Source organism: Lepus europaeus, chromosome 4 (genome assembly GCF_033115175.1).
Source record: "Lepus europaeus isolate LE1 chromosome 4, mLepTim1.pri, whole genome shotgun sequence".
Taxonomy (NCBI): domain Eukaryota; kingdom Metazoa; phylum Chordata; class Mammalia; order Lagomorpha; family Leporidae; genus Lepus; species Lepus europaeus.
Window position 1 is genome coordinate 103,371,003 of NC_084830.1, and position 27,407 is coordinate 103,398,409.

Consider the following 27,407-nt stretch of genomic DNA (forward strand, 5'->3'; position numbering starts at 1 on the left):
ACCCCCGGGAGGCTCCAGGCCCACTAGCGTGCCCACGATTCAAGAACCTCACCTCTAAGTGGAGTAGTTAAGGGTAGGAAAAGGGATGGTAACTGATAATGGTGCTGGTTGGCATCTTGCGGTCCTTCAAGGTGGAATCTAAGGAGTGGTAAGTTTGACTTCTTATTTTCCAATGTTTTTTCAACTTCCCTTCATTTTTTTTTTTTAAGATTTTTCTTTATTTGAGAAGTAGAGTTACAGACAGAGAATGGTCTTCCATCTGCTGGTTCATTCACCGAACGGTTACAGCGGCTGGATCAGGGCAAATCAGAAGCCAGGAGCTTCTTCCGGGTCTCCCAAATGGATGTTGGGGCTCAAACACTTGGGCCATCTTCCGCAGCCTTCCCAGGCCATAGCAGAGAGCTGGATCGAAAAAGGAGAAGCCAGGACACACCAGTGCCCATATGGTGGAAGTTTGGCCTACCACCCCACAGTGCTGCTCCTGCTTCTTCCCTTCTTAAAACGGACTCAGTCTCCAGGAGCCTTCATCTTTCCAACCTTGCTTCCATGGGGTTTATCCCAATTTACCTTACACAGTCAAAATGGGCGGCACGATTTTCTACACGCTAGATAGCTGAAGGTCTCCTAATGCCCCTGCGTGCTGCAGGCTAACACCCACAGCAGTTCAATCCTGTCCTCCCAATTCCGCAAGTTTTAGTCTGAACACAGAAGCCCCTCGAGGGTCCCTGGAAGTCACCAGACCTCAGTCCTCCCCAGCACTGGGCACCGCCAGCCTCTCTCTCCCTTGCTGACACCTCCCTCTCTGTTCTCCTCCTCTGCTGATAATTCTGTCCCACTCCTTTCCCCCCAACTCTTATAAGTGTCCCCCGGGGTTCAGTCTCCTCCCGCCACACCCTCACACTGGAGAACCCTCTGGGGATTTTCGGAACCACAGAATCCATATGTCCTTAATACACCTGCTAGCTCGCAGACACGCCTCTGCCTGATGGAAAACTCACATCGATGAAGAAGCGGACACTTCCCCCAGGGAAACTTCTTGTACCTCATCCGCCCAGGAGACAGGGATCCTAACAGGAAGAGCCTTGGCAGGGGCCTTAATTGGGACTTCCCTATTTTTTGTTTCAGCCTTCTGACTGGCAGCACAGGCCTCCAAAGAGCCAAGCCCTCTTGAGCGTGTGTTCCCAGACATTCCGTGATTATAGGAATCCGTTTTGGACTGGCAGCCCCAGCTGGCTGGCACAGGAGGAGGTTGGGGCTCATCCGTGGAGCGTCGGTTCAGCCTGGAGTTGAGGTCTCCGGGGTGCGGGGCGGCCCCCATGAAACGCAGAGCAGGAAATGGGTCCCGGCAGGCTCTGCCTAGGCTGCCCGCACTCGGGATAATCCCCCTGTCGGTAGCCGACCCGTGACACCCGCTGAACGGTTCCTCCCAGCTGGCGCCAAACCGCTCCTTTGGGAAGAACCCGCAGGCAGGCGCAGGCGCAGGCGCAGGCGCAGGCGCAGGCGCAGGCGCAGTGTGCAGGGCCAGGCCTCGCCCCCGATGCCCCGCCCCGTACGCGGAGCGGCGGGAGCGCGCGGCTCTGTCACGCAGGCGCGTTCGCGCAACGTAGGTGGTGCGAGAGGCCGCCGGGGGATGGTAGGGCGACAGCGCTGCCGCCATTTTGCGGGGTGTTTGTCGCAGCAGCTGGAGCGGGAAGACGGCGTTTTGGCGACATTTCTCGACCGCAGGGCCTTTTGCTTTTGCGAAGGTAAGCTTCCGGAAAGGGTTTGCTGGGCTGGTTGTCTCTTTAATCCCTAAGGTCTCAGAGGCAGGTGTCGTAGAAACGACCTGGTTTGGGGCCGCGGCGACGGGGCACGGACTTGGGGGCTCCTGTGGGTTGCTGCTCCGCTGGTCGCCTTGGCACCGAAAGTTGCCCGGGCGATGCAGTTCTGCCGCCGACTCTGCCCTGGGGGCGCTCATCCCAGCGCCCTGGCCCACCCTTGATGGTCTTAACCCTGCCGGGCCCGGACCGCAGACGAGCTCGAGGACCCACCGGAGCCCCTTGCAGGGCAGTCCCCGGCTTGTGAGCCGTCCCGGAGCGTGGCCTCGGGCATCTGTAGCGTTTGAGGGGTTTCTAGAGGCAAGCCGCTGCCCCTGCCTGGGAGTGCGCCAGACGCCCTGGTCAGGTGCCCGGAGCCGCTGCGAGTCCAGGTGGTGGGAGCCAGCAGGTGCTGCGGAGAGGTGGCAGCGCGGGCAGGGGCTTTCTCTGTGCGGTCCCTGGTTGCTTAAGGGGCCCACAGACGCGTTTAGAAAACCGCCCTGCAGGCAGTGGGCCAGCCACCTGCTCTTGCTTCAGGGCTGCCCCTGTGAGGGCTCCCCGAACCTGCCCAGTTCCTGTTTCCGTTTGACAGGGTCGTCTTAGAGCCCCACAACCCTAGCTTCCAACCTGCTTGGATGTTTTTAAGCTAAGTATAGAGCGTGGAGTTGGCAGGTATTACAAGGCCTTAAAGCAGCAGTGGGAGAATCAGGTTTCTAACAGGGGTGTATACACTCGGATCCACTGTGTGTGTTGAAAGATACCAGTCATTCCAGCAGGTGGGCTCGTCGTTAATTAGAGGCAGTGTGATACTTCCAGGTAGTTTTTCTTCTCTGGTACGTGAAGGAACTTCGCCTGTGGAAGGAAGGTGGTCCGGGACTAGTCTCTTTGCCTTAGCAGCTGAGAAATCATCTCAATATAGGGGAGCCGGATGTTGGGAAACGGAATTTTTAACAGCTGAATTAAATTCTAAGCAGTGAACGTGATTAGAGGGAGAGCTTGAGTTCTCACAAGGAGCTCATTTTAATGTCTGCGTATTAACTTAGATAATTGGAGAATGCTGTCTTGTTAGATGTGAGCTGGTTGTGGCTGCTGATAGCTAAACTGTTGTGTTGACACTGCTAAAGCAGGCACATTGGGTACTTCAAAAAGTTTGTGGAAGATGCATATTATGAAAAAAAAAAAAAGCTGCATAGGTTTCAAAAAGCATCTTTTGTACCAAAATAAGCAATCTTTTAATTTACTGTTTCCACAAACTTTTTGAAGTACCGTAGTATGCCTTGTGAATATTGCATCATAGCATGGTCACTAATGATAGCTCTTAATCATGTAAGTTGTAATTTTGCTTGTTGTCTTTTAAGAATGTTTAACCAAGCTGAGTTCCTCATGCAGTTAAATACAGTTTTGGTAATTGAAAAAACTGGTCAGAAGAATCCCATTAGAAATAGTTTTTTAAAAGGCTTTTTGGATGAAACTTTGATTTTTGGCCTTCTGCCTTAAGTATATTTCTAGTGTTACTTATTTCACTTTCTTATGTTGAAATGACTATTTATTATCAAACCTGAATGCTCAATCACTACCTTCCAGTGAGAAGTCTAAAAAAGAGTTTTAGGTCTTTTGATTTTTTTTTTTTTTTTTTAAGATTTATTTTGAAAGAGTTACAGAGGGAAAGACTGAGCTTCCATCCATTGATCCACTCCCCCCGTTGGCTGCAAAGGTTAGGACTGGGCCAGGAGGACACTGGAGCCAGGAGCTTCTTCTGGGCCTCCCATATGGGTGGCAGGGGCCCAAATACTTGGACTATCTTCTGCTGCTTTTCTTAGCCCATTAGCAAGGAACTGGATTGGAACTGGAGCAACTAGGACGCAAACTGGCATTCATACGGAATGCTGGCTACACCACAATGCCGATCCCAGATCTTAGGATTTTTGTTCAACTTAAGCAATGTCTTCTGTTCCTTTTTCATGTAAGCAAAAAGAGAAGCCACATAAAGGGAAGGATGCCTGATGGGCATAAGGTTACACTCTGCAAGAGAAGTGAGTTACTAGATCTGAGCTTTTGTAACTGCAGGCTCTGATGGTGTCCACTTTTCTTAGGAAATACCTCCCAGTAGAATTGAAATCGCCTCGTTTCAAAGCCTTTAATCATTTGAAATCTTTTCAGTTTTCACTTGCCTTTGTTTGCTTGTTACCCAGTCATTTGAGCAAGCTGAATGAGGTTAACTAAATTAGTTTTGCTCCATTTTACTTTTTTCAGGTCTTGGCTGAGTGGTGAAAAAATCATCTTTTTCCCACTTAAACTCTATTTAGCAGAGTTTGAATCTCACTGTTAAAAATGTAATTGCTTTAGGGCAGATACACAGCTATTAGGACACCCAATCAGGACATGTTCACCCTGTCTCGCAGTGCCTGATTTCACTCCTTGCTCTGCCCAGTTCCAGTGTTCATGTTAAGGCACACCCTGGAAGGCAGCAGGTGATGGCTCAAGTAGTTAGGTCCCTGCCACTTATGTAAAAACCCAGACTGAATTTTAGCTCCAGTCTTCAGCTTAGCCCAGCCCAGCCCAGGCCTGGCTGTTCGGGGCATTTGGGTAGAGAACCATGCCTTTTGAATAAAATACATAATTTTTTAAGCTGCTTTGAAACAATTAAGATGGGGTGAGGCAGATAGGAGTTAAATTGTTTGAGCACAGATAGTGAGCCTGTAAGGAACTTAGGCTATGCATTGGAGGTTGTAGATGAAGTCAGGGACCTGTCACTATTATCATTTGGTTTCACTGTTACCAGGCATCTTTTGTATCTTCCTGAGTTGGTTTCCATATCTGTAACAAATAGATTTTTTTTAAGAGTATTTATATGAAAGGCAGAGTTAGAGAGGCAGACAGATCTTTCATCTGCTGGTTCACTCCCCCAGATAGCCATAACGGCCAGGGCTGGACCAGGCCAAAGCTAGGAGCTTCTTCCAGGTCCCGCACACCGGTGGCAGGGGCCCAAGCACTAGGGCCATCTCCTGCCTTTCCTGATGCTTTATCAGATGAGACTCCAGCATGCATATGGTTTGCTGGCCTCCCAGGTGACAGCTTAACATGTTGTGCCCCAGTGCTGCCAACCCCGCCCCACTAGGTTTTAATTTTAAGAAAAACTGCAGGATGATCTAAAATAAACTTGGATAGAGAAAGTGAGTTCATAAAGGCACCTTTTTATTGCCTTTTCGTTTCTCTGTTGGATACTGTGTTCCATAAATCTCCTATGTTGCTTTGGAAACTTAGAGTAATTCTTAAATTAGAATCATTCTGAGATTTAACAATGAGGAATTCTGGAGAGTTTGAAGGGAAAAAAGCTTCACTAATAAATTGCTGCTTACCTTTTTTTTTTTTTTTTTTAAACAAAGTCACCTCCTGTATTTTGAATATCTGTTTCTGTCACTTCAATTATATATATTACAATATTTTGCCAATACTCCATGACACTTGTGATTTTTTACCTTTAAATCAGCTCATATTTAGCATTTTAAAAGAAATCACATCAGTTTAATTAGAAAATCAGTGATAAATAGGAAAATAACAATAAAAATCCAGAGGTTATTCATTTCTAACCAGATAGTGTTGTCTGCTAAAGGCTCTAAATCTGAACTATTTTTTAAAGATATCTCTCTCTTGAGATTTATTTTCTTGGAAAGTCAGAGAAATTCCATCTGCTGGTTCACTCCCCAGGTGGCTGCAACAGCCAACACTGGGTCAGACTGAAGTAAGGAATTTCCTCCAGGTCTCCATGCTTGGGCCATCCTCTGCTGCTTTTCCCAGGCCATTAGCAAAGAGCTGGATTGGAAGCAACCCATATGGGATGCTGACATCACAAGCGGCAATTTTATCTGCTATGCCACAATGCCAGCCCCTGTGAACATTTTTATTTGTCCCTTTATTTTGGAAAGTTTTGCTGTGAACAGTACTGTTTTTTTGTTTTTTTTTTTTTTATTTTTATTTAATTGACAAGCAGAACCACAGACAGACTTTTTTTTCTGTTGTTTTCACTTGCCAAATGCTTGAGACAACCAGGGCTGGGCCAGTCTGAAGCCAGGAGCCAAGAACTTCATCTGGGTTGGTGGCAGGAGCCCAAGTAATTGGACCTCCCAGGGTGCCTATTAGCAGGAAGCTGGATTGGAAGGACAGGCAGAACTGGATCCCAGCACTCTGATACAGGATGCAGAGGTCAAAAGAGGTGCCAATCCCCTTCCTTTTTTTAATTTTTAAAACTTCAGTTCGCAAGCACTAAGCTGAGAATTTGTCCTGCATATAATCAAAATAGTAGAAGGAAAATATATTAAGGTCTCACACTATCATATATTATTTAATATTAGACCTGTGGTACTCAACAGTCATCAGACACAAAGATGGTATAGTGCCCTGTGTCTTGGGAAACATAAACTAAAAAGATTTTAGAACTTGTGTTTACATTGAAATAATGTATAATATTTGCTAAACATACCCATCTATAGCCTTTACAACTTGATTTTCATTTCTTTTAACAGATGCGGCATTCCAAACGAACTCACTGCCCTGATTGGGATGGCAGAGAAAGCTGGGGACATGAAAGCTACAGTGGAAGTCACAAACGGAAGAGGAGGTCTCACAGCAGCACACAAGAGAACAGGCATTGTAAACCACATCACCAGTTTAAAGAATCTGATTGGTAAATTGCTCTTGAACTAGTAGTGTTTTAGTACTAATAGTTTTAATGATTTGTCATTTGCTCATGTAGCTTTTCATTTGTCAAATTGTCTTATAATTTCGTAAATAAATATTTATTCACCCAGAAAGTATTTATTTTTAAAAAAGATTTATGTATTTATTTGAAAGGGGAGAGACAGCTTTCTTCTACTGGTTCATTCTCCAAATGCCTACAGACAGCCAGGGGTTGGCCAGAAACTCCATCCTGCTTTCCTGTGTGGTTGACAGGAACCCAGCCCAAGCACTTGGACCATCTGCTGCTTCCTAGATGCATTAGCAGGAAACTGAGTCAGAAGTATGGAATAGCCAAGACTCGAACCAGGCTGGCCAAGATGGAATCTGGAGTACCTGGTGGCAGTTTAAACTTCTGTACTGGAATACTAACCCCCAAGAAAATACTAATTTGAGTTCCTGTTGTAGGCTGTACTGTATAGTTGAGGCTACAGGTATGAATTAAACAGAGTTCCTGTCCTCATGTATCTTTAGGAGTGTTGGGAGACAATTGATCAGTAAGTGAATGTAAGAGAGATTAAGTAACATTGAGTCCCAGCTGGCAGTAAAGTAGTTAAGGACATGAGGCACACAGAGAAGTTAAGTAATAACGGTAATAGAATGCCCGGTGATTGCCTATACTTGTATGTAGGAGGGAGATGTATTTGTTTGGTTGCCCTTTAAGCATTTCACAAAGGAGAATATCGGGGAGAGGAGTTGATCCAGATGAATAAAAGCAGCATATGTGTTATTCAGAAATGTTAAAGTACATTGGGATTGGTTACTTGTATTATGTTGAATAATTACATTTATAGAATAAGACTAATGGGTATGTTTCTTTGGGATATTTAGACATGTGCTTTATTTTAAAAACTTTTGTATAGGCAGTAGCTAGTAAAAATTTCTAGTAGCATGTGTCCTGTTTTATGGTATTATGGTATAAAATTTGGAGGTAATATATACAATTTATATAGAAAGGAATCTTAAAGTTCTATGTAATTTAAGGCTAGGTCAGTTGAGTTTCTTTCACTGTCTTCCATTAATCTCCTGTTCTCATTTGTTTTGTTGGTTCTATGTTTTCTCCTTGTTTGTACAGATATTCCGTTGGGACTGTTTACCAGATTGCTTTCTAAATTAGCCAGCTGGGGTTACTTTAAAAAAACAGTATGTAATTTTTTTCCTTCTCCATGCTAAAGAGACTTTTTCTCCTGAACAGGGAGCTTGTTTATAGGCAGTACAGACTGATCATGCTTCCTCAGACATTGTTACATAAGAGGAAGAGGGAGGGTTTACGGCAACACTTCAAAGACAAGAGAGTAGCATACAGTATACTGTAGAAAACTGTATCTCATTACTAATCAGTACAAATGTGTCCTGCTTTATGGTACTCTGTGGTAAAATTTGAAGACAATACATTTATATAGAATTTAAGGAATCTTAAAATTCTTTAAGGTTTAACAACATAGCACTGTTACTCATGGGTTATTTATCTTATATGTAGAAAGGAAGTGACTTGAGTGACCTGTTGATTGATGTTCACAGTTGGCTACATAAAAACAATACTGAGTCCAGTTAACCACCATGCCAATACTTTTTCTTTAACATTGATACAAAACATCTTTCGTAGTATTGCTCACCGTAATCCAGTCTATCCTAATAATTTTAAGTTAAAAACTTTACATAGCTTTTTATAAAATTACAAGAAAATGAAAACTGCAGAGAAGTATAAAGAAGGTAACTTGACTAGGATGCTAGTGCCCTGCTATTTTAATATAAATTATTTCTAATCTTGAAGTTTCTTTGTATCAAATCTTTGCTTTGATTATTTCCTGAAAATAAATTTCGAGAAAAGGTATTTTCAGGTTAAAGGGTATGAAAGGTTAGAGGGTTCTTGCAACATGTTTACTTTTCTTTTTCTAGGAAGCTTGTATCAAATTATACTTCTGCAACATTCTTCTTCATGCTCTCAGCAGGCTAAGGATAGTGTTTTGTTTTAATGGGGACTTTTAAATTTCTTGTGAGTTTGTCCACTCATGTATTAATGGACCACTCAAACTTTTTTTCCTTAATCTGTTTTTCTCTTAAAATTTCTTACCAATTTAGAAGATTTTGTTATTGCATGTTAATTATTTTGTCATATATGTTGCAAAGTTTTTCTGATTTGTCTTTTTGTAGTAGCCTGTGAATTGGTCTCTCTTCCTAGTTAACCCGTTTTTCATATAGTTGGAAGAGTTATGTTGCTGTAAACACTACATTTAAAAAAAAGATACTCAAACTTTACTGTGGATAAGAATCATGCCTACCAAATTTACCAAATATAGATTAATGATTTAGATTTAGTGAGTGCGACCTGGGGTCCAGGGCTCTGATTTTTAATAAGAACTCCATAGTTGATGTTGATAAAGAGACCTCCTTTGAGAAACGTTCCTTAGCCTTGCCCATACACTGTGTATTTGTCTGTATTCCTCTGGGTGAACATCATTCTTGCTGGAATTGTCTGTTTACTGCTTCCTGACAAATCCATCTCTAAACCATTGTTGGTAAAAGTGCTATATGAATGTAAGATGGTAATATTCCAGTCTTCTCCCCTGGAATTTCTGACACTTTCCAGTTGGTCCAGATCCTGGGTTCCCTGTAAGATACAAATCTGTTGCCATATTTTTTAATCAATTCTACTTTGACTGTTTTAAGCAAATTGAGTTCTTGCCCTTCTAAACACTCATATGCAACTTTTCAATATTTCCTGTGTTACTGAGTTCTATTTTTGTATTAGTAATCTCAAATTGTTCATTTGTTGGCAGGGACTTTGCCTTATATAATTTTTTTTTTTTTTACTCCCACAGGACCTGTGTGTAAATAAAAATAAATGCCCATACACTCATCATTCTTGGCTATTTTGAAAGGCCATGGTGAAATATTCACTGGGCATTCAGTGACTATTTTTAAAAATTAAATTAGTGTTTACCCCTTCTGCCCCGCCCACTGCCCATATAATTCTATGGACTGTAATTTCTAAGGTGTGGTCCTTGGTTATTATAGATTGAAGCGAGGTCCTCATCCTTTTAGTTTAATCTATGTTGTATTACATCACTGCAAGTTTTGTTATTCTCTAAATTGTTTTGGATTATCAGCAGCTTTAATTTCACATACTATTCTAGCTAAAATTATTGGTGTTTTTTCTGATAGAAAGATTTTGGACTTTTGTGGGAAAATTGCCTTAGATAATTAAACAGAATGCCACTAGGAGTATTGTAATTTTTAGCCTGATACAAAAGTATTGTGGCTTTCTCTCTGGCAGTTCCAAGCCAGCTGATCAGATCCCTGATCAAGACCCACTATCCTGATTTGTTTCTCCAACAGACAGAACTTATATCTGATGCTAGGAAAAGAAAAGGGAAGTTCCTGCCTCTCTCTAGCCTGGATTTGATGCCAGTCCTGTTGATTAGTAGTTTGAGGGATGTTTCTTTATTTCTGCCTAAGCCAGCTCCTTGGGAAAAAGAATGACAGCTCATTCTGGGAAAAGAAAGAGGGTTGGTGAGGGCAATGTAGTCAACATCTGTCACTCCGTTGCTTGTCAGGATTATTCTAGCCAATTTGTCTGACTGGGCAGGTGTCCCCTCTCTCCCTCAGTGCTCCATGTGCATCCCTCTTGAAGCTTCGCACTCTGTTGAAGAGGACATTCATCCCAGGTAGAGAGGGGGCTGGGAAACTGGGCCAATTGAATTTGTGTCCTTTCTTTCCATCAGATTAAGGCAATTTAACTGTGACCATTGAGTTCCTAAGGTCTATGACTTCTGAAATTCCTTGCAAAGTTTTGTTTATGCAATTTTTGTTTCTATAGTTTTTAATCAGATTACTCTATAATACTCTATAATCTAATACATTATAACTATGTATTTCTCTGGCAGGAATGACAAGAGGTTAGAAATATATAGAGAAGTAGGGTAGTAGGTGTTTTGTAATTTAGGCAGGCAATTACAGGATCACTTTCTCATCTGAAGGAGATCTGTTTCAGCAGTCCTGATAAGTGCTATGTTGCCTGTTCCTCAAATGGGAATAGCAGAGGGCTAGGAATGTAGAGAGGAGACCAGACAGGATGGGTGATGTATATAGTAAAATTGACGTGTATCATGAAAGTTAGGAAATACCTCAGTTTTTGTAGCTTATGTGCTCTGCAACCATGGCAAATCATTTAGGGATCTTAATGTTGTCATTGGTGAAATGAAAGGGCTGGAATACACTAAGACTCTGAAACACCTTTCATGAAAGAGTTCACTGCGTGCCAGGGATATCTAAAATGCACTTATACTAAAAGAGAAAGGAGTCCTGTTTTTCTTGCCCCTGATTGTACAGGAAAGCCAACTTGGTTACAGATACATTGTGAGTTCTAAAAGAGCAGTTGTGAATTTTTGGTTTTGGCTTTGTCTGGAGTGTATTAGGAGTACTTACTAAATATAATAAATTAATGATTTGAATTAGGCTTTGTTCCTTGGTGTGAAGTGCTTGACAACAGTCTATATAATGGGGAAATAAGGGCTTATTTGCTTATTGGCTAAAAGTACATTATTTTTTAAACTCTGTAAGATAAGTATAAATTCTAATTCATCACTTTGAATTATTTAAAAAAAAAAAAAAGAATTCCTGAGAGAATGTTTTTTGGACCACATTTTTCTAGAATGAGGAGAGTAATTTGAAATCCTTTAATGTGTTTGCAGTCATTATTTAGAAGCAAGGTCCTTGAATGAGAGAGATTATCGGGACCGGAGGTACATAGATGAATACAGAAATGACTACTGTGAAGGATATGTTCCTAGACATTATCACAGAGACATTGAAAGCGGTTATCGCATCCACTGCAGCAAATCTTCAGTCCGAAGCAGGAGAAGCAGTCCTAAAAGGAAGCATAATAGACACTGTTCAAGTCATCAGTCACGTTCGGTATGATTGAGTTTGTTTTTATTTTGAGTGGATTCTTATATATGTGTAAAAGCTCTTAATGAGCCAATAGGTTTCTAAAATTTCTTCCTATAATACTATTTGGATATATATATGTAAATTTATTATTACTTGAATCCTTAAAGGAAGAAACTACCAAATGCTCATAGCTGATCTGTGTATTTATTAGCTAGTCTTCATTTGCCCGTATTTACTCAAACTTTGCAGACCAGATCATGAGTTTGTTGATTTTAATTATGAAATATTTTATTTTAGCATTTGTAATTTATTCTGATGAAAAATGAAGCACCCATCTGTCATCTTAAACATTTTTTTTTCTTACTTTGAAAGAAACCCCTTTCCTGATACTTGGGAACAAATATGGAAAGTTGCACTGTTGGATACTTAAATGTTGCGAACTGTACAGTATGGTTCCCTAGCACAGTGCATCCTTGTCTGCAGCTAAGCCTGTTGAAATGGGTGCTGAATAAGTAAATGTTTTATATACAAAAAGCCTGCCTTTGTTTACACTCAGACATCTTCACTGTGTGATCCGTGAACTGAGTTTTCTCCCGAAGTTTTCTTTAGAACTTTTATTAGATTGAACATGAATTGAAATTAACTAGCCTTTGTTTTCCCCTTTTATTTTAATCATGTATATTTTAAAATATTGCTAAATAAGAATTTCAACTAATTTTGACATTTTAAAACATTTTTCTGACAAACTAGACATCTCAATTCACAGCATATGCTATTTATAACAAGAGATTAGTAAATCATGACATTGCATTCTTTAAATTTTGGACTTCAATTAAATCAGTATTTTAAAGAGACAATTGTGTTGTTTTTTCTATTGCCACTTTAAGTATCTTATCTGAAAATCTGTTCCTTGCCATGTTTTTCTTCTGTAACATAAACTGTGCCCTGTGAATTTCTGGGGACTGAATTTGAAATTGCTCCTGCCAACTGTTCGTGGCCTGGTGCTTATCTGAATGCCTGAATATCTCCCCGCTGAATGAATTGCGTATTCTGCCCTGAATTCACTCTGATATATTGATTGGCTGGACGATCTTGGTGCTGCCCACTTGCCGTTCCAGAAGAGCCACCGAAGGAAAAGATCCAGGAGTATAGAGGATGATGAGGAGGGTCACCTGATCTGTCAAAGTGGAGACGTTCTAAGAGCAAGATGTATAGAATATTTTTCAACACTTTTTAAACTTTGCAGACAGAATAATCTTTTAAAGAATAGTTTGTCAGCGGGGGGCTAAAGAACTCTTCATTACTTTTTTGTTTTGTTTTTTGTGGGTTTGTTTGTTCTTTTGTATTTCTTCTTTTCTGTAGAATTTAAATATTTCTACCTAAAGTTCCAAAATAATCAATGGAATTTGAGATTAGAGCAAGAAATTTAGCTCTATCTAATTGTTTTTGTAGCAGCTGAAAATAATTTGAGTGCTGAACTTTAATTATGCTTTGCTAGAGATCATTTGAAAATATTCCACACTTAAGCATTCATTGTTTGACTAACTGATAATTTACATTCGGGCACTTACACCTCTTTTCCCCCCCTCTCACTTCAGATGAAATCGTGGACACTTTGGGTGAAGGGGCCTTTGGCAAAGTTGTAGAGTGCATTGATCATGGCATGTAAGTCTATTTTTGTTTTTAGTTTTTTATCCTGAAATTTTTGCTGGAGAAGGGCTCATAATTTAGATGAAATACATTTTAAATGGTACTTGGGTGTTTTCCTGGAAGATAAAAACAACAATATTTCTTGGCCTCTGTATGCTTTATTTGCTATGAGAGTGGATCTTGATCAGGGGTGTTGATAGACTTCTGTCAGATGGAATTCATTGAAGGAATTTCCCAGAACTGGAGCCTAGGCCTCTACAAGAAATTTCAGTTGCTTTTGGATTGCAGAAATAATGCAAACCTGGTCTTGTATGTTAGAGTTTAGCTCCCCAAATTTAAAGAAGTTACATTACTTAAGGCCTACAGAATAAAATTTAATTTTTTAAAAAAGATTTTACTTATTTATTTGAGAGAGTTACAGAGAGGGAGAGAAAGAGAAAGGTCTTCCATCTGCTGTTTTACTCTGCAAATGGCCACAACAGCTGGAGCTGGGCCAATCTGGAGCCAGGAGCTGCTTCTGGGTCTCCCACATGAGTTCAGGGCCAGAGCACTTGGGCCATCAGCTGCTGCTTTCCCAGGCCATCCGCAGAGCTCTGGATCAGAAGAGGAGCAACTGGGACCTGAACCAGCACCCATATGGGATGCCGGCACTGCAGGCAGAGGCTTAGCCTACTACGCCACAGCACTGGGCCCAAATTCTCCAGGACTTATATTCTGTGGCTTGCAAACTTTTTTTGTAAGTGAACCTCTTAATTGAATGAAACTGCCTATTTCTAAAATGACATCTGAGCTTTTTCAACATAAAATGGTTGGAAAATATGTGATTTCCAGCTTATTGTAAGAAGTAATATTTTAAAAGCACAAAATTTCTCTTTAAGTTTATTTAAGGGACTCTTAAATATCATGGCAGCTTCATACATGCCATCATGCATGAACAAACTTCCTGAAGATATACTTGGTAGTGTTTTTTATTCTTGAACTCATTTTCATTTCACTTTCCATAAAGAATGCTATCCTAAATTCTCAATTTTGTTCTTGCTTTCTGCAACAAAAATGTGGCTGTAAATTGAATTTTAAAATATTTTTACACTCACAGAAAAGTTGCTAAAATAGTTCAAAGAATACTCCTGTGCCCTTTACTTATATTTCCCAAATGTTAACATCTCACAGTATTTGTGTTTTCTGTATTCATGTCATGTTTTTAGATTTTGCTAGCTGATCTGTAGCTCTTACTCAGATTTCACCACTTGTCTCATTAATGTCCTTTTAAAATTTCATGAGCTTCTAAGTCTCTTAGTATAGTATTCAATAGATAAAAGTAGAAATATATTATAGGCCAGCGCCGCAGCTCAACAGGCTAATCCTCCGCCTTGCGGCACCAGCACACCAGGTTCTAGTCCCGGTCGGGGCGCCGGATTCTGTCCCGGTTGCCCCTCTTCCAGGCCAGCTCTCTGCTATGGCCCGGGAAGGCAGTGGAGGATGGCCCAAGTACTTGGGCCCTGCACCCCATGGGAGACCAGGATAAGCACCTGGCTCCTGCCATTGGATGAGCGCAGCGCGCTGGCCACGGCGGCCATTGGAGGGTTAACCAACGGCAAAAGGAAGACCTTTCTCTCTGTCTCTCTCTCTGTCCACTCTGCCTGTCAAAAAAAAAAGAAATATATTATACATATTTATCCTTATGAGACCTAAACATTGTATTAGAAGGTATCTTTTATTAGGATGGTTGGAGCTTCAAAACAATGAAGACCCTCCTCTTCATCCTTGAATTCTGCATCACAGTTTCAGTCAACCCTGGATTAAAATTGTAGTTAAGCCTGCGATGGCTACATCTGTGCACTTTTTATGTTGTTGTTACTCCCTAAACAATACAGTACAACTATGTACATAGCATGTGTGTTGCATTAGATATTATAAGTAATCAGAGATGATTTAGAGCACAAAGCAGGAGGATGTGCACAGGTTATAGGCAAATACTGTGCCATTTTATCTAAGAGAGCTGAGCATCTGTGGGCTAGTATCTGAGAGGGATTCAGTTTGTAGATACAAGCAGTGAGAACCTTTTGGTCATATAATTAAATATATGCAATTAGGTGTTTTGTCTTAAAAGTTCTAAAAGAATGTCTTGCGATATATGCCAAGTATTTTAGAGGGATTGTCCTCAAACTTTTTTTTTGACAGGCAGAGTTAGAGAGAGACAGAGAGAAAGGTCTTCCCTTTTCCGTTGGTTCACCCAACAAGTGCCTTTCGCGGCCGGCGCACTGCGCCAGTCTGAAGCCAGGAGCCAGGTGCTTCCCCATCCCGGTCTCCCATGCGGGTGTAGGGCCTAAGGACCTGGGGCCATCCTCCACTGCACTCCCAGGCCACAGCAAAGAGCTGGACCGGAAGAGCAACCAGGACAGAATCTGGCATCCCAACTGGGACTAGAACCCTGGGTGCCGGCGCCGCAGGCGGAGTATTAGCCCAATGAGCTGTGGCGCCGGCCTCTCAAACATTTTTCATGATTTAGCTTATAGCTTCATTAGAAGTGAATTAGAAGTGGACATGGAAAAAGGTTTGCTAGCCTAGGGCTTTTTTTTTTTTTTTTAAAGATTTATTTATTTATTTATTTGAAAGTCAGAGTTACACAGAGAGAGAAGGAAAGGCAGAGAGAGAGAGATTTTCATCCGCTGGTTCATTCCCCAATTGGCTGCAACGGCTGGAGCTGTGCCGATCCAGAGCCAGGAGCTTCATCCAAGTCTTCACACGTGGGTGCAGGGGCCCAAGGACTTAGGCCATCTTCTACTGCTTTCCCAGGCCATAGCAGAGCTGGATCAGAAGTAGAGCAGCCAGGACTTGAACTGGCACCCATATGGGATGCCAGCACTGCAGGCAGTGGCTTTACCCGCTATGCCACAGCACCAACCCCGAACACATCTTGCTAATACTAATAACAAGTATTAGTGGGTCAAGTTTTCTCTTTTGTAAAGTAGAAGGGCCATAGTGAAAAGGCTTGAATGCTGGCAGTTCAGGTTTAGAAATGACGACAAAAGGAAGTTGATTTAAAATTGGTTTCCTCAAAATTGTTGGTGGCTTTATATTTTTAGGAAGTATGCCCACAGATGTCCCAATGCAAAGCCCACTGCCCTACATTGTTAGTGGTTTCTGCACACGTGCATCTAGGAACATGCTAAGCATTTTCCTGAGTTCATGATTTATAGATGGTATCATCTTTGCTTGGATGTTCCACTTGCCTCCCAATCTGACAGTCTCAGTAGCTGTCTTCCAAGACTCAGTTCTGTGTCCTCCCTTTTGTGAAACTGTCTTAAGTTGTTCATGTATATGTCTTTCCCATTAGACTCAGGTATGTAGGGACAAGCTCTCTCTTTCCCTCACTAACATGTAGGCACTGTCTGACACAGAGTAGGTCTATCCCTATGGATGAATGAATGCTTTCAGTAGGGGCTTTTTTTTTTTTTTTTTTTTTTTAATTTATTTGAAATATAGAGTTACAGAGAGAGTTAGAGATAGAGATTTTCCATCTGCTGGTTCACTCCCCAAATGGCCACAATAGCCGGAGCTGAGCCAATCCAAAGTCAGGAGCCAGGAGCTTCTTCCAGGTCTCCTACATAGATGCAGGGGCCCAAGGACAGCGGAGAGCTGGATTAGAAGTAGAACAGCCAGGACTAGAACATGCCGGCACTTCAGAATGGAACTTTACTGCTGCACCACAGCGCTGGCCCCCAGGCTTATATATTTTTTTTTCCTTTGCATAAAATCCAGACACATTTAAAATTCTGGGGACAAACATTAAATTTCATAACTATTAATGAATTCATTGTTCCCTATAAAATATATATGGTCAAAACGTTTTGAAAAGAAGTTGGCCGGTGCCGTAGCTCAACAGGCTAATCCTCCGCCTAACCGCGCCAGCACCCCAGGTTCTAGTCCCGGTCAGGATGCCGGATTCTGTCCTGGTTGCCCCTCTTCCAGGCCAGCTCTCTGCTGTGGCCCGGGAGTGCAGTGGAGGATGGCCCAAGTGCTTGGGCCCTGCACCCCATGGGAGACCAGGATAAGCACCTGGCTCCTGCCTTCGGATCAGCGTGGTGCGCCAGCTGCGGTGGCCATTGGAGGGTGAACCAACGGCAAAAGGAAGACCTTTCTCTCTGTCTCTCTCTCTCTCACTGTCCACTCTGCCTGTCAAAAAAAAAAAAAAAAGTTATGTGACATTTGGTACAATATGCCCTGAAGATCGTTGTAGAAACATTAGCATGGAGAGAAACTGGTAACTATAAAATTTAGAGGATGCATGGCTTGAACCTACTCCTATACATATACCATATTCATCTTAATTTTGTTTTTAAGGGATGGCATACATGTAGCAGTGAAAATTGTAAAAAATGTAGGTCGTTACCGTGAAGCAGCTCGTTCAGAAATCCAAGTACTGGAGCATTTAAATAGTACTGATCCCAATAGTGTCTTGTAAGTATAAATTTGAACTATGAGCCATCATATTACACGAAATAATCAGAATTCTGTGAACTGAAGTATTATTTTGATCTTTTTAGCCGATGTGTCCAGATGCTAGAATGGTTTGATCATCATGGTCATGTTTGTATTGTGTTTGAACTGCTTGGCCTCAGTACCTATGATTTCATTAAAGAAAATAGCTTTCTGCCATTTCAAATTGACCACATCAGGCAGATGGCCTATCAGATCTGCCAGTCAATCAATTGTAAGTATACTTGATAAGTCTAAACACCAGAAAATTTTTAAGTATACATTATTTAAAAAAGTATCAAAACATTGTCACTACACATACACTTATTAGAGATAAAGATGAAACTTACTAACCCTGTGTTCACTGCCGGTCCTCCCTCAGTACAAATTTGCAAGTAAGCTAATACTGTCTTTTTTTTTTTTTTTTTTTTTTTTAGTTTTGCATCATAATAAATTAACTCATACAGATCTGAAGCCTGAAAATATCTTATTTGTGAAGTCTGACTATGTAGTCAAATATAATTCTAAAATGGTAAGCTAAAGACTTGTTTTCATTTTGGTTGCCAAAAATTAACAGTTTTGTGCAGACATTTGTTGTAGTTAAGGCATGGGGAACATCTGACTTGGGGCCGTATAAGACTTGTGGAATCTGCCAAGGCTACCTTGCATGTGAGACTCAAAATTTATTAAGTTTATATAGCAGGCTAATTTTTTTTAAAAAGTTTATTTATTTGAAAGGCAGAATTACAGAGAGGCAGAGAGAGAGAGAGACCCAAGAACTTGGGCCATCTTCTGCTTTCCCAGGCCATAGCAGAGAGCTGGATTGGAAGTGGCAGCCAGGACTCAAACCAGGGCCCATATGGGATTCCAGCACTACAGGCGGCAGCTTTGCCCCAATACACCACTGTGCCAGCGCCAGAGGCTAATTTTTAAGTTAATAATTTTGTATGGTCCACAAATTATGTTATAAATATCCAGACAAGTTCCCCCACCCTTGGCATAGTGATTAAGATGCTACTTGAGATGCTGTCATCCCACGTCAGAGTGCCTGGGTCTGAGTCCTAGCTCCGCTCCCAGTTCCAGCCTCCTGCTAATGCACACAGGAAGGTGATGACTCAGGTAGTTGCATCCATGCAGGAGACCTGGATTGAGTTCTGGCTCCTCACTCCTGCCTCACCTAGCCCCAACTCTTGCTGGCTTATGGGGTATAGTGAACAAACATAAAAGAGATGTCTGTCTCTCTACCTTTATATAGGTAAATAAAAGTTTAAAAACAAAAAACAGGTTAGTGATCCTAGGGTGAATCATTTCATTTCTGAGCCTCATTATGTTCTCACGTTTTTGTTTTGTTTTTAAGCTTTATTATATCTTCATGTTTAACCATGAAAGCGCTTGCCTTTCTCAAGGGCTATGTTAGCCATCGGGAAGTTAATATACAAGCCTTTTGGGTAGTGGCACTGTAATCAGATTTCATGATAATCAACTGTATATCTCTCTAGAAACGCGATGAACGCACACTGAAAAACACAGATATCAAAGTTGTTGACTTTGGTAGTGCAACATATGATGATGAGCATCACAGTACTTTGGTATCCACACGGCACTACAGAGCTCCAGAGGTCATTTTGGGTCAGTAGACACCAGATTTCTGATACTGTATCTGAAGAGATTTTTATTCTTTATTCTTTACTGCTTCTGTTCTGGGAGGGTGGGATGGGTCATGGATAGAACAGTCTTAGCGGTGTACAGAGAACATTTTCTGTTTTCATAAAAATGCTATAAATTATTTTTCTTAAGTGAAACAAATGCAGTATCATTGGTGAACAATCTTCCAGGTGGTCATTTTTAATGAATTCATCTCAAATGATCATAAACATCTAGATAGTAGATGAGTAGAGATTAAGAGGAGAAGAAAGAGAGCTTAGACTAAAAGGAGAGCCTCTTGATATGAGAAAGGTTGGAAAAGAAAAGGAGTTAAGGTTCAGAAGTTTGAAATAACAGCAAACTCAGTAAGGCAGTGTATTGCCTTTATGTGTGAAAATTTAAAAGCTAGAGATCAGATCATGTTAATAGGGCAGAGGATTCAGAGATGTGGTTGGAGGCCTGGTGACAATGGGAGAAGACATTGAGAGTTCCAAAGTGGCCAGGTAGTTGTATGAAACTGGAGACATTACCTTGAGGTAATTGGAAGATTAGCAAGGTCCTTGCAGAGTTAGGTTAGGAAGGAAGATGTAGTCAGGTGCTGCAGTTGAGGAGCATGGTTGGTCTTAATGTCTTAGATGTTGAACCAAACAGGTAAGGTTGGGAAATGGTTGTCAAAATTAGTGCCTAACGTCCCGTGTCCTTGGATTGCTTACATATAGTCTTGAAGGGTTTATTTTGACATATTGTATATATTTGTTTTCAAATGTATGAATTGTTAATAACTTAAGCCTATGCCAGAATTATGTACATATTATTAGAGCTCTGAAAAAATTTCATGTTGAAATAGTAAAATATTGTAGCCTTTTGAGTTAAAAAAAAAAATGATGTGGAATTCCAAAGGCAGAAGCACTGGCTCATCTAAGAATAGGATGATGTGGAATGGTGTGCTGCAGCAAGTTAGTCACTTGGAGGAAAAGCTAGACTGGGAAATAGGAATGAAGAAGAAATCTTTATCTGAGTGAGGGCCAAGCTCTGTAGTCTTTGTATGTGTTACTGTAAATAGAAACCCTATTCCACTATTACCCATTTGTTCAAATGATAGGCACTGTGGGGGTTAAATGACTGAATCACAGTCGAGGCCTTTGAAGGTACGGTCTCTTCCTATATCCTTAACCTTAGCAGCGTTACTGGAAGTAACTTACATGTCTCTTAAACTAACTTTTACAAATATATGAGTATTACAGTTTTGCTGAATATTTGCCAAACATCTGTCTGGTTTGTCCTTTCTTCTTTCCAATTAAGTATAGGCTTAAAAAGGTTTGATGTTTTATTTCCTGAGTAGCATTGGCATTGACAATTCTGAAGGAGCAAGTTTATATGATCATGGGTAGATGGGGGAAACACAGATAGAGATGCTATTTGAACTTCAGTATCTCTAAATCTCTGCTCATAGGTAAAATTGTTTTATTTATAATCCCCAAGTTTTTACATAATTTATGTAAAATAATAGTGTTTCTTTTAATGGAAGAAGGAACCTCAACGCATGAAGCTGGTGATAATTGCTAAGGGCTAGATAATTACATTCTGAGGATAACTATAGTCCATGATTGTATGACAAAATATAAAAACTGGCTCAGCCGTGTTTCAGTGGCAATGCCCCCTGTTGATTAGCAGTTCAGAGACTGGAATATTTCCACAAATTGGTAAAGTTGACAAATGTTTGCTAGCCACTCCCTTATTTTATATAAAATTCCCCCATCTTGGTTAAAATAACAATTTTGATACCAGCATATGGACTCTGAGAGCATACTGAATAACATTTGCTATAAAACTAAAAATGTAAACCATGAATTTTCTGTCCTTCTCTCCCAAATGGACTAGGTAAGAGCATCATATGGAGAAGAATTTAGGATGCTTTGATAATTAGAAATTGTTGCATAGTAAAAATGTTTATTTGTTTTTAAATAGCTTTAGGTTGGTCTCAGCCTTGCGATGTTTGGAGCATAGGTTGCATTCTTATTGAATATTACCTTGGGTTCACAGTCTTTCAGGTATGTATCTAGTAAATTTCATTTAATAATCATAATTAATTTTAAATGTTAATGGCATGTTATAATGTGCTGCCATATTGGAAAGTTGACATAGACCATTATTCTTGAGGTTAAAATTTATGTGTGAAAGTAATTATCCTTGTGTTAAGCCACAGGAATTAAATACTAATACTGAATGGACATAGGTCAGTTTTGCATCTGATTGGTGATTAGATCATTTATGGTTTGTGTTATCTCATGTTTCCATTTTTTTCATTATAGAGCTCTATCATGAATTTGCATTAGTGTCAGTATGGCCATTGGAATTTTTTAAAAATATCTTTTATTTGAGAGGCAAACAGAGAGCTTCCATTTGTTGATTCACTCCTAAGATGCCTGCAGTAGCTGAAAGCTGAGCTGGAGCTGAAGCTGGGAGCTGAGAATACAATGCAGGACTTCCATGTGGGTGGCAGGAACAGTTTCTTGAACCATCACTGCTTCCCAGGGTTTGCATTGGAGAAAAGCTTTGGAGTTGGCAGTGGGAGCCAGACATTCTGATGTGGGTGGGATATGGGTATCCTACTGCTACGCTGAATGTCTACTGCCCTGGGTTTAATTCAGTTAAGATTATGTGCACTGTCAGTATGACCATGAGCAAGTCATTCTTTTTTATAAAAGAATTTAAGAGGAGCCAGCATTGTGGCATAGTGGGTGAGAACGCTGCCTACAGTACCAGCATCCCATGTGGGCACCAGTTCTAGTCCTGGCTGCTCCACTTCCGATCCAGCTCTCTGCTGTGGCCTGGGAAAGCAGTACAGGATGGGCCAAGGCCTTGGCCCCTGCACCCATGTGGCAGACCCAGAAGAAGCTCCTGGCTTTGGATCGGCACAGCTCCAGCCGTTGCAGTCAGTTGGGAAGTGAACCAGTGGATGGAAGACCTCTCTGTGTGGCTCTGACTTTCAAATAAAATAAATATTTTTTTAAAAAAGTTTAAGTATTACATATTTATGATGTCTTAGGCATTTCTAAGTACTACATGTGTAAAGATGGGAAGATAATGCATCTGTCCTCAAGGAAGTCATAAAAGACATGGAGAGGCCAGCACCACAGCTCAATAGGCTAATCCTCCACCTGCAGTGCCAGCACATTGGGTTCTAGTCCCGGTCGGGGCACCAGATTCTGTCCCGGTTGCTCTTCCTGTCCAGCTCTCTGCTGTGGCCCCGAAAATGCAGTGGAGGATGGCCCAAGTCCTTGGGCCCTGCACCTGCATGGGAGACCAGGAGAGGCACCTGACTCCTGGCTTCAGATCAGCGCGGTGCGCCAGCCGCAGCGGCCATTGAGGGGTGAACCAACCGAAAAGAAAGACCTTTCTCTCTGTCCAAAAAAAAAAAAAAATGGAGAAATTATTAGAATATAGTGTGGTTTTAACTGTATGGAATGATTTTTGTATAAAGTGCAGGAGTTCAAGAGAATTTAAGCCAATGCTAAAGGGAAATATAGTCATTTGAAACTGGAATGTGATGGGCATGTAAGGGGAAAGTCCACAGAGGAGTCAAGGAACATAGTATTGTTATCAGAGTGTCTTAAGCAAATGGGAAAATTATTACAGTGGGACTAATTTGTAAATGACCTGTATGCTCTGGCATAGCTTTATCCTAGAAGTCAGTGGTTCCAGATGCAGTCTGATCCAAAGTGAAAATGACTTGTAGAATTGCCATTCTAACTTTTATTTAAAGAACATGCTCCTGCTTTTTTCACATTAGGGTGTGTGTTTTTCTGAAATGCTAGTAATGATTGGTGGTGATTGTTCTTTCAAAATAATTACAGAAACCTAGTTTGGTTTCCAGTTTATTCCCTCATAATTTTACTTTTGCCTGAAAGAATGTAACATTGAAGAATGTTTAGTAGGTATGTGGAATGGGCAGGGTGTTGTATTGATCTGTCTTGCTTTGTTTTGAGGGGAAGGGTTTTTAGGTGCTCACTCAGTACTGTACCCAATTGGTTTGAACTTCTGGCAGTGCAAGGGAACACAGACAGTGATGATTAGAGTCACTTAACTGACTCGTACAGCGTGAGTGCTTGCGGGACACTTCATCAGACTTCCGTTTCTGGCTAATGTAAAGATCCCATTGAAAAGTACTCAAAGTTGATAGACACGTTTAATGTCTAGAACCATAGTTATCCGTTTTGGGAGATGGTATCTAGTTTTGTGGTGTGAGATGCAGGGTCAACAAAAAATTAAAAGTTCCTGCTTGCTTCCTTCTGATGTACATAAAACGGGTGCTTCAAATAACTGCACTCACAGATCACTTTCGGATCTCAAATGGCAATTAATTTGAGATGTTTATATTTTAATTCTAACTTGAAAATATCATTAAGGAACATTTTAAAAATGTGGAGATAGTATTAATTTATTCTTGTCATGAATTCGTAGCATTTTAAAGAAGGCAATGTACTCGGCACAGTGTGTGATGGATTTTGAAAGCATTAAGCACAGCTTCTATTCTCCAGAACAGCGATTGGCAAACTGGCCTATGGTGAATCTTGCCTAATGCCTGTTTGGGGGGAAATAAAAAGTGAGACAGAGACCATTTGGGACCAGCCAAGCCTAAAATGCTTGCTCTCTCTGGCTCTTCACAGAGAGTTTGCCAGCCTGTGCTCTAGAGGCAAATCATTTTGGCTGTAAATGTAATAGTCTTCTCTCTTGGCTTTAGCCAAACCTCTGTCTGTGTATAGTTTAAGAATATGAGCTTTGTCTTGGGTTTATAGCTCAGCTTTCTACATTTATGAGCTATATGTTGTAGCTCTGGTATTTTAATCTCTTTGAAACCCATATTCGCACCTACCAAACTTAGAATTGTTAGGAGAATTATTGGGACTGTATTTTTATTGCCTGGAATTAGTAAATGTTAGTAGGTGGGCAGTTTGGTGGCTAATAGAAGTTAATTTTGTTTAAGTAGTTGATTAAATGAAGAGGATGCTATTTTTCTGGTAATCTTCCTAAGTGATTCTTCAGTTAAACAGTGCAGAAAATACAAATAAAGAAGGAAACTGTTCAGTTTTACATTACACAAGGTACTTGTCAATCACTATGCAGAACCTTTCTGGTCCATCTCAGAGACATTAATTTTACTGTTTTTGCACCAGATGATGCAGCTTATTCAGTATTGTTGCATCTTTGCAGTATTGTATAATGTAGATTGTCTGTGTTAGTCTTTCAGGGTCAACACTGTTCTCTCTTTTTTTAAAAGATTTATTTATTTATTTGAAAGGTGGAATTACAGAGAGAGATCTTCCATCTGCTGGTTTACTCCCCAAATGGCTGCAATGGCCAGGGTTGGGCCAGGCTAAAGCCAGGAGCTTTATCCAGGTCTCCCATTATGGGTACAGGCGCCCAAGCACTTGGGCTATCTTCCAAAGCTTTCCCAGGCATATTAGCAGGGAGCTGCATCAGAAGTGGAACAGCCAGGACTCAAACTGTTGTCCATACGGGATACCAGCTGTGCAGGTGGTGGCTTAAACCTGCTGTGCCACAGTGCTGACCCCAGCACTGTTCTCTTGTATTCTCTTTTCATGTGTGTGAGGAGAAATGGAGAGTGTACTAAATTTCTTTTTCTTATGATTTTTAGACTCATGATAGTAAAGAGCACCTGGCAATGATGGAACGAATATTAGGACCCATACCAACACACATGATTCAGAAAACAAGGTGAGTTTTAAAGTTAAAGTCCTTCATTGGATACGTGCATTGGTTATATTCAAACTACAGAAAATCTAACATTGTTATATGACGTAAGGACTTCATATTTTGAATTTTTTTTCCCCCTGTACTTGTGAGAACTTCCAGCTGCACCTTCCTCCCCCACCCCGTTTTAAAAAAATTATTTGGAAGGCAGAGTTACACACAAAGAAAGGGAGAGACAAAGATCTTCCATCTGCTAATTCACTCCCCAAATGGCTACAAAAGGCTGGGCTGGACTGGATGAAGCCAGGAGCTTCTTCCAGGTCCCCCATGTGGGTGGCAGGGGCCCAAGAACGTAGGCTATCTTCTGCCACTTTCCCAGGCATATTAACGGGGAGCTGGTTGGAAGTGGAACAGCTGGACACAAACTGGCACCCATATGGGATGCCAGTGTCACAGGTAGCAGCTTTAACTGCTACACCACAGTGCTGGCCCCTAAAAGTCATATTTTTTAGAAATTAATTGAGTATTTACTTTGTGATCTAGTAAAAAATTTTTTAACTCTACAGTTAACCTTTGCATGTTTTCTTATGTTGAGCTAAAAATAATACATATGTATTTTGTAGTCCTGTCAATCTGTGAATTCCATGCTATTACTAACTAGCTGTGTGCCTTTGGTCAAGTTACTGCAGTAGATTCCACCACAGAAGTTACCCAGTGGTTATTTAAAGATTTCCTAGCCCATTTGAGATCTAGTGAAGTCAGAATTTACAGAAATGGATCCAGGAGCCTCTACTTTTAAAGCTGGCATTTTCCACATATGGTATTTGGGAACAGCTTAGTTGAGATATTAAAACCTCACCGGATGGAAGATAAAGAAAGTGTAAGGCATCATACCTGATTGTTGCTGAGACTAGAAGATTGTATGTACATGTATATGTCTGCCCATCTGGAAGGTGATGTTTGTTTCCATACTCTGTTGGGGGCATGGTAAAGATGTTGATCTTTTGTTATTTTATTAATCCAGACTTCCTTTTCCTGTAGAAAACGCAAGTATTTTCACCATAACCAGCTAGATTGGGATGAACACAGTTCTGCTGGTAGATATGTTAGGAGACGCTGCAAACCATTAAAGGTAAAGTAAAAAAATTAAAAGTTAAGAAAAAAACATGTGTTAACTGTTACTAATGTATTTTAAACAAAAACGTTTCCCCTCCAGGAATTTATGCTTTGTCATGATGAAGAACATGAGAAACTGTTTGACCTGGTTCGAAGAATGTTAGAATATGATCCAGCTAAAAGAATTACTTTGGATGAAGCATTGCAGCATCCTTTCTTTGACTTATTAAAAAAGAAATGAAATGAAAATCAGTGGTCTTACTATATGCTTCTCTAGAAGAAATTACTTAAGACTGTGTCAGTCAGCTAAACATTCTAATATTTTTGTAAACATTAAATTATTTTGTACAGTTAAGTGTAAATACTGTATGTTTTGTATCAATAACATAATTATCTTGTTAAGAAAGTATGGTCTTGATAATGAAATATGAAAGTTAAAACTAATTTTCCTTTCTGAGATTAATTACCATTTTTAAAGACCTTTGGTATATCCTTTGTGTCTAGTGATAAATGTGATTGATCTTGTCTTTTGTAAATGGACCTCAACTCTGAAGTGATTTTTTTTTTTTTGAGTAAAGGGAAATGTTAACTACTTTATATTCTTAAATGAATGTTCTTTATATACCTCAGAACTTTTGTTAACTGAGTTTTTTCTGTAATTGATGAATGGGTAATAAGTATTAGTAACTCTAGAGAGGCAGATATTGGAAACCAAAGCCCGTAGAAAATGTTTAGTCTTAATGAGTTGTAAGTACTGGGTTCTGTTTCAAGTGGATGATGTCAGTGGGCACACATAAACACATTCATGGAAAGGAATCCAGGTGGTTGTACATTATGACAGGCTATTAATAAAAACCACAACAAACACACTTCACACAAGTCTGACTGGAAAATCACTTTGGAAATCATTTTCCAAGGGTTGTTTAGTGAGTGACAGACATAAAAATAGAAATTTTGATGACTGATATTTTAGTTTTTAATGCCAAGTCTTGAGGAGTTTTAAAATTGTCCAGTGTCCATTCTCTTATCAAATAGAAATACTTAACCTCAGCCTATGAGAATTAAGACTATTAGAGAAAATTATATTTGTGTGAAGTCTTACTGGAGAAAAAAAAGGATTTGATTAGAAGACGTTTTAGGAAGGCTCTACAGAAATGTCTAGAACTTAATTGGTTGAGTGCTAGAAACTTTTTGCTTATAGGTATTATTACTAGTTGTCACTTAGGTACATGGTAAATGTTAATTTAGTGAAAGAAAAGTTATACTGTTCAGTCAAATAGAAATATTTTTCATCATAGAATTCATAATTGATTATTCAGATACAAGTTATTTTTAGCTAGAAATTTCCCTGTCCTTATAAGTTACACAAACATTTGAGTT

At 40.4% G+C, this 27,407-nt stretch overlaps 1 protein-coding gene across 4 annotated transcripts; it reads left to right on the forward strand.

Moving 5' to 3' along the window:
• Positions 1-1,596: 1,596 nt before the first annotated feature.
• On the forward strand, positions 1,597-27,166 carry CLK4 (CDC like kinase 4). Of its 4 annotated transcripts, XM_062188595.1 has the most exons (14): positions 6,378-6,480; positions 7,606-7,673; positions 10,525-10,526; positions 11,225-11,447; positions 12,542-12,632; positions 13,022-13,088; positions 17,418-17,534; positions 17,621-17,787; positions 17,990-18,084; positions 19,052-19,181; positions 21,165-21,247; positions 24,856-24,935; positions 25,953-26,043; positions 26,128-27,166. In XM_062188595.1, the coding sequence occupies exons 1-14, from the start codon at positions 6,378-6,380 to the stop codon at positions 26,266-26,268; spliced, it is 1,458 nt and encodes a 485-aa protein (XP_062044579.1). In that variant the 3' UTR covers positions 26,269-27,166. The 4 variants fall into 4 exon arrangements, with proteins under 4 accessions (XP_062044575.1, XP_062044579.1, XP_062044576.1 ...); XM_062188591.1 differs by lacking the exons at positions 7,606-7,673; positions 10,525-10,526 and adding an exon at positions 1,597-1,745 and having other exon boundaries at positions 6,320-6,480; positions 26,128-27,154; XM_062188592.1 differs by lacking the exons at positions 7,606-7,673; positions 10,525-10,526 and adding an exon at positions 10,140-10,198 and having other exon boundaries at positions 6,390-6,480; positions 26,128-27,162.
• Positions 27,167-27,407: the final 241 nt, after the last annotated feature.

Coding starts and splice junctions, on each gene's coding strand:
- CLK4 (XM_062188595.1), top strand. CDS start 6,378: ATGAAAGCTACAGTGGAAGTCACAAACGGAAGAGGAGGTCTCACAGCA. Junction 6,481..7,605: donor CAGTTTAAAGAATCTGATTG/GTAAATTGCTCT, acceptor TTGTTTGTACAG/ATATTCCGTTGGGACTGTTT. Junction 13,089..17,417: donor GAGTGCATTGATCATGGCAT/GTAAGTCTATTT, acceptor TTTGTTTTTAAG/GGATGGCATACATGTAGCAG.